Source organism: Microtus ochrogaster, chromosome 15 (genome assembly GCF_000317375.1).
Source record: "Microtus ochrogaster isolate Prairie Vole_2 chromosome 15, MicOch1.0, whole genome shotgun sequence".
Taxonomy (NCBI): domain Eukaryota; kingdom Metazoa; phylum Chordata; class Mammalia; order Rodentia; family Cricetidae; genus Microtus; species Microtus ochrogaster.
Genome location: NC_022017.1, coordinates 27,379,118 through 27,385,560, shown reverse-complemented (window position 1 = coordinate 27,385,560; position 6,443 = coordinate 27,379,118). Strand labels below are relative to the sequence as shown.

Sequence of the window (6,443 nt, the reverse complement as noted above, 5' to 3'; positions counted from 1 at the left end):
TCTTCTTCTTCTTCTTTTTCTTCTTCTTCTTCTTCTTCTTCTCTTCTTCCCCTTCCTCTTCTTCCTCCTCCTCCTCCTTTTTTCTTCTTTGAGATAGCACAGGCTATCATGTAGCACAGGCTGGCCTTGTGAACACACGACCCTCTTGCCTCCGCCTCCCAAGTGCTAGGATCACAAGCGTGCACCAGGACTCCTGGTGGGAAATGCTGACGATGACATGCTATGGCCTAATTCTGAGGGGCCAACAATTCCTTCTGTGATGGCAACACAGCAGCCCTGGAGTGGTGCGAAATCAAATGTGCCCCTGGGTCAGAGGAGTCAGGACGGCTGTAGGCAACCAGCTTGAAAACTCTGCCGGGATATGATGGACATCCAGCCCCAAGTCTCCTCCAGATTTAGTCAGTCAGGCACTTTCTGTAAGGCTGGTCCTATAGATCATTACACAGCTGTGGCAACTAAGGAGGGAGGCCCAAGGAGCTGGCCCCAGGCTCTGAGACTCAAGAAAAGTGGGGGTACCAGAGTCTTCGCTGGACTCTTCCGTGTCTCAGGCCTGCTCATTTCTCAATTATAGCTTGCCTCAGTCCTTACTGCATCCCAAGCATCAGCCTCCTCTCCCTCTGATTCGTCTGTGTATGTGTGTGTGTGTGTGTGTCTGCGTGTGTACACTTGGACATGTGGGCTTATGCATGGACACACGTACATGGTGCATGTACCAGAGAGGACCAAAAGTCATCCTCTGGCGTCATTTCTCAGGCATTGGCCTGAAACTCACCGAGCATGCTAGGCTGAGTGGCCAGTAAGCCCCGGGGCTCCTCCCACCTCTGCCTCTCAGCACTAGGACAGCATGTGTGCACTTCTCAGGCTTAGATTTTAAGTGTAGGTTCTGGGGGATCAAACCTAGGTCCCTGTGCTTACCAAGCAAGCACTTTACCAACTGAGCCATCTCCCCAGCTCCCAAGCATCTGTTCTTAATGTGCTTCCTGGATGCAAGGCTGAGACTCTAAAAGTTCAGCCAACAAGCCTGGGGTCACACGGTCTGTCTGGGCTGGGGCCGGCTGCAACCAACGCCTGACTTCTGAGTCGGAGTTTTCTCTTGAGAAGAAAAAAGACCATAAGGAAAAAAAAAAAGACCAAACAAAAGAAGCCTGTAGAAAGGTCTGCCATGGGTGGCCGCAGGGTCTGTGCTCAGGATGGGAGCAGGGAGGACAGAGAGGGGTCTTGCCTAAGTCTTTCATTTCTATCAGTGTAAAAAGAACCCAGAGTGAAAACAATGTTGTTGAAACAAACCCGTACAGACTTCACCATCAGGCTGGAGGCTGGAGAGGCGGGGGCGGGGGTGCCTGCCCTAACAGGGGTAAGGGTGGCCTTTCCCAGAAAAGGACACAGAGCCCAGCCAGGGAGCCCAAGGTGTCACACATGATCTAGGGAGCAGAGAGCATGGTCCCGTGGGGGTGTTGGGGCATCAAAGCCGCTCATGTGATACATCTCACTGGCAGGTGACTCATGCTACGCCATTTCTGATGTCAGACACTCTGCCCACTACATCTGTGATTTCACGGAACCCTCATCCAACCTCCCTAAGACAGGGATTATATATTCTCCATGTTGTAGATAGAAAACGGAGGCATAGAGAATCGAACATACAGACCAAAGACTAAACAGCTCAGAACTGGAGAGCCAAGACTTAAGTGTCAAACCAGCCGACATCCAGGTCTGTTCCGCTGGCCAGAGTGATACTGCTTGCTTCTAACAGGATATCCCCGGGGACAGTGGTGGGCTGAGGCTTCACTGACTACCCAACCAACCAAACATATTTGCTGCGGACAGCCGAGGAACCAGCCGAGGAGGGGTACACACACCAGGTGAAGGTGGGTGGCAACACTTCACCTGGGTGTGGCATTGCAAAAGCTGTGTGGTCCCCAGTCAAAGGCCCTGCTGGGCTCTGCCGTCCCTAAGCCCAGCCTCAAGGAGCTGCCTGCAGCTCCACACACACTGGGCCCAGACCTACAAACTCCTTCCCCCTCTGAGAGCCCGCTGAGAGCTTCCTCTTTGAAGCTCTGGCAATGTTGCTTCCACCCCCATGTTCCCCCAGCCAGGGGTAGCTTTTCACAGCCCCTTCTGGTCTTTGCTAACTCTTGTCCAGACCTCCGTTTTGGCACTTATTTGGGGTGTAATTACATGTTCACAGATCTGTTTCCCATAACGAGCTCATCTGAGCCCCAACACGCATTAAACAAAACCAGACAGCATCTCTCAGACTGACACGCCACTAGGAAGGGGGGTCCCGAGTGCTTGGGGTATTGAACCCCTCTACCTAGTGCTGACAAGCCAGCTGGCACCACGGGGGGGTCTGGCTGGCCCTTGCAGAAATTCCTGTATGCAAGGCTAGAGAATCCTGGTGATCTTTTAACCCTTCAGACCCATCTGCGGCAACGATTCTGAAGGACCACTTAGGGAACCAGGGAGGAAAATGTTTTCTGCCCAGACGCAGTCTGGATTCTGATGGCAAAGGCAGAAAGATGGCTAAGCCACTAAAGCATCAGTAAGGCTGGCTAGCTGACCATTCAATCTGTCCTCAGGGCACACCCCTCGGCTTTATCCTGTCATTTCATCCTGACACTCAGCCTGGTGACACAGTGTACACTGACCCGGAGAAGACGAACCTCGGAGACCATGACAGTTCTAACAGCTGTGGCAGCCTTCTTTCATCGACATGGGACAGAGATACCGACAGGCCCAGAACCTGTTTACAGCCATGCTCCTGTCAATCACACATAGGCCCTCCTGGATCCACCTGCTATTCTTCTGCAGCTAACGCCAGGAGAGGGTTGGGAGCAGGCAGGTCTGCTCTGAGAGCACTGTACGGTCCACTAGTTGCTGTCCCTTGGGTTACAGGTTGTGAATCAACTCCACGTCCCCTCAAAAGAGTTTTAGCTCCAGAGCTATGAATGTGGCCTCTGCAGTTATATCAGTTACTTTTCTTTTTTGGTTTCTGAGATCTCCAGCAACTTAGGGGAGGAAGCTGAAAGGGATGCGATCCGTCATGGTGGGAGGCTGTGACAAACTGCTGGTCACACGGCATCCGACACACTCAGAGGTGTTTCTGTGGTGACTCTGAATCCGGCCAAGATGACAGGTTTAACCATCACAGCAAATGATCAGGATAAGATGAGGTAGTCATGGCAGGCCCTCATCCATTAGAACTGATATCGCTATGAGGAAGGGGATCTGGACACTGTGAACGGCTATAGAGCTAAGACAGTGTGAAGACACAGGGAAACACCACTTACGAGCGTAAGAATTCTTGAGTGACCGTGGGCCAGGAGAAAGGCCTTGGAAAGAACTTTACCTGCCTCCCTCGGATAGAAATAGCCCTACCTCCATTTTGGATTTCTAACATTTAGAGTTATGAGAGAATCAATGTCCATCGCATAAGCCACCCAACTCATCTCTTTGTCATAGCAACCCCCAAGAAGCTCGCACAGGCCTTTAGCAACTTTCGGCTGGCCGAGTGGCTAGATGGAAAAGCTGAGGCCATGTACAATGCCTGATGCTAAAGGGACATTTAGGCTGACCACAGAGGTGGTCAGAAGACCAACGGAGGCTCGCCTGCAGGACTTGCCATTTCTGCTCCCTAATCTTCTGTGTTTTCTCAACTTTATTCACCAAAAATGATCACGGGTATAAATTTTGTATAATTGGCTTAAGATATATTTGAACTGTGGACAGTCGGAGGAATACCAGACTATGGGCTGAACTGTATTCCCTCAAGTCCCATGTTGAAGGACTCTAAGCACTGTTACCTCGAAATGTGGTTATATTTGGAGACAGGGACTTAAAGGGGTAATTACATTTGAAACTGGAACTGTTGGGGTGGACTTATTCCAATATGACAGGTGTCCTTAATGGTTTAATTAATTAACTAATTAATTATCGTGTGTGTCTGTGGGCATGCGTGCCACAGCACACATGTGGAGGTCAGAGAACAACTGGCAGGGGCCGGTTCTCTCCTTCCACTACATGAATCCTGGGGACTGAACCCCGGGGGTCAGGCTTGGTGGCACTGTAGTGGTTTGAATCAGAAATGTCCCCCAAAGGCTCATGTGTCTGAACACTTGGTTTCCCAGTTGGGGAGGCTGTGGGACGTGCAGCCCTGCTGCAGGAAGTATGCCACTGGGGACAGACTCAGAGAGTTTACAGCCTCATCCACTTCCAGTTTGTTCTGTCTGCTTGGTGTTTGCAGCTGGAGATTCCTGCTCCTGCTTGCTGCCATGCCTTCACGCCTGCCGCTAGTCACCATATCTCCCCCCCCCCGCCATGATGCACCTTTATCCATCTGGAATCATCAGCTAACAAATTCTTCCATAAGTTTCCTTGGCCATGGTGTTTTAGCACAGCAATAGAAAAGTACCTAATACGCCCTGTTGGGGAATATTATGTTACCTTTGTCTATGTTGCATTTGTTTAACGCTGTGAAGCTGTGATACTTTGCCTGTCTAGAACACTTGATGGTCTAATAAAGATCTGAATGGCCAATAGCAAGGCAGGAGAAAGGACAGGTGGGGTGGCAGGCAGAGAGGATAAATAGAAGCAGAAATCTTGGAGAAGTGGCCAGAGAAGGAAAAAGACATCAGGTATCAGCCATCTAGCTACACAGCAATCCATGGAGCAAGATTTACAGAAGTAAGAGAACAGGAAAAGCCCAGAAGCCACAGGTAGACAGGGTAATACAAGTGAAGAAAAATTGGTAAGAAATGAGCCAAGCTAAGGCCAGACATTCCTAACTAAGAATAAGCCTCCATGTGTGATTTGTTTGGGAGCTGGGTGGCGGCCCCTCCAAAACAACCAAAAGAGTCAAAAACATCATACTACTACATGGAGCCGCTTCACTGATACAAGTGTCCTTAAACGAAGAAGCAATTAGGACCCAGAGAGATACCACCAGATGGATGTGTGCACAAAGTGCACATGTGGACATAAATAAGAAGGCACCCCATTCACATCCTCCAGCCTCTAGAACGTGAGGAAGAAAATTTTTGCCATTGAAGCCACATGGCTGGTGGAATTTTGTTATGGCAACTTGACACACTACGACGAGGAGCAAAAGGAAGGTGCCTATTCGCATGGCCCCCAACTCTGCATGCTAGAACTGAGAGACGGGAAGGCTGTGGTCAGAGGGGCTCAGCCGCAACACTCACCCAGGCAGTTGTGTCCGTCGTGAGCCAGCATGAACCCATCAAAGCAGGTGCACCGGTAGTTCCCGGGGATGTTGATGCAGTCATGGACACAGCCTCCATTGTAGTAATCGTTCTCACACTCGTCGATGTCTGCAAGGGCAGAGGCACCAGAAGGATCAGAGCAAGAGTCTGGCTTCCCTCTCCCACCATCACAAGCTGCTAGGATAATTGTCAACTTGAGACAACAACCTAGAACCATCTGGGAAGTTTCCGTGAGGGACTGTCTGCATTAGGTCCGCTTGTGGGCACGTCTGCCTTGAGGGGCCTTGTCTTGAGGGAGGTGAGTGATATGGGAAGACCCAGCCCACTGTGGGTGGCCTCATTCCCTAGGCAGGAGGTTCTGAGCTGGACAAGAGGGGAGGACTCCAGCAGAGTACAGCAAGCATTGTGTCCTCGTTTTCCTCCACTCTTCTCTGTGGGTGAGACGTGATCAGTGGCTTGAAGTTCCTGCCTTGACTTCCCCAGGATGACGGAGCACAGTCTGGAGCTGTAAGCAGGAATAACACCCTCTCCCCTCAAGTTGCTTCCTGTCAGGGCATTTTTGTCTTTTAAACCACCACACCAGAAATGAAATTAGAACAGGGAATAACTCAGCGGATGCTCAATAAAGTTTACTCGGAGGAACTGAAGAGTTATTTGCAAACAATCTTGGCTCAGCAGCAAGGCTGACCACCAGTGTTCAGAAGAGTCACATTGTGATGTGTGTGTGTGTGTGTGTGTATGTGTGTGTGCTGGGGGGGGGGGCTTCCAATTCCTGCCACAGTGAAGCAGCTAAGTGGCAAGCCTGGCTCTGGCTCGTTCTGAAGCCTGCCAACACTGCCAACATATGAGGTCCTTCTACATCCATGAGAACTGGTTCATTCGAAGCTGGGAGAGCAAGTAAAATAAACTGCACATCACCCAAAAAGTGTCATCTCTGGGATGAAGGAATGTGCGCTGCCCCCCACCCCCTATGGCCCGCAGTCTGGCCTTCAGCTGCTCCAGCTTCCTTGTTATAACAAAGACGTCTGTCTCATAAACAATGGTCAATAGCTTCAGTAAAGGTCACTCTTTCTGCTGTTTTAAGTCCTTTCTCAACACTTCCCAGCAGGGGTCAAAGGGCTATCAGTTAGGGGGTTCCAGAAAGAAGAATAAGAACATGTCTAGTTAGCATTCAATGGGCTGCTTCTACGCCCAAGGGGTTGACCAGACTGTAAGCCATTCTCT

General features: G+C 50.5%; 1 protein-coding gene across 2 annotated transcripts in view; it reads right to left on the bottom strand.

Moving 5' to 3' along the window:
• Positions 1-6,443, bottom strand: part of Scube1 (signal peptide, CUB domain and EGF like domain containing 1) — a 119,507-nt gene that overhangs the window by 90,922 nt on the left and 22,142 nt on the right. For both annotated transcript variants that reach the window (XM_005354433.3, XM_005354434.3), the window contains exon 3: positions 5,199-5,327. In XM_005354433.3, the coding sequence (XP_005354490.1) occupies positions 5,199-5,327 (129 nt within the window). The remainder of the gene's footprint in view (positions 1-5,198; positions 5,328-6,443) is intronic.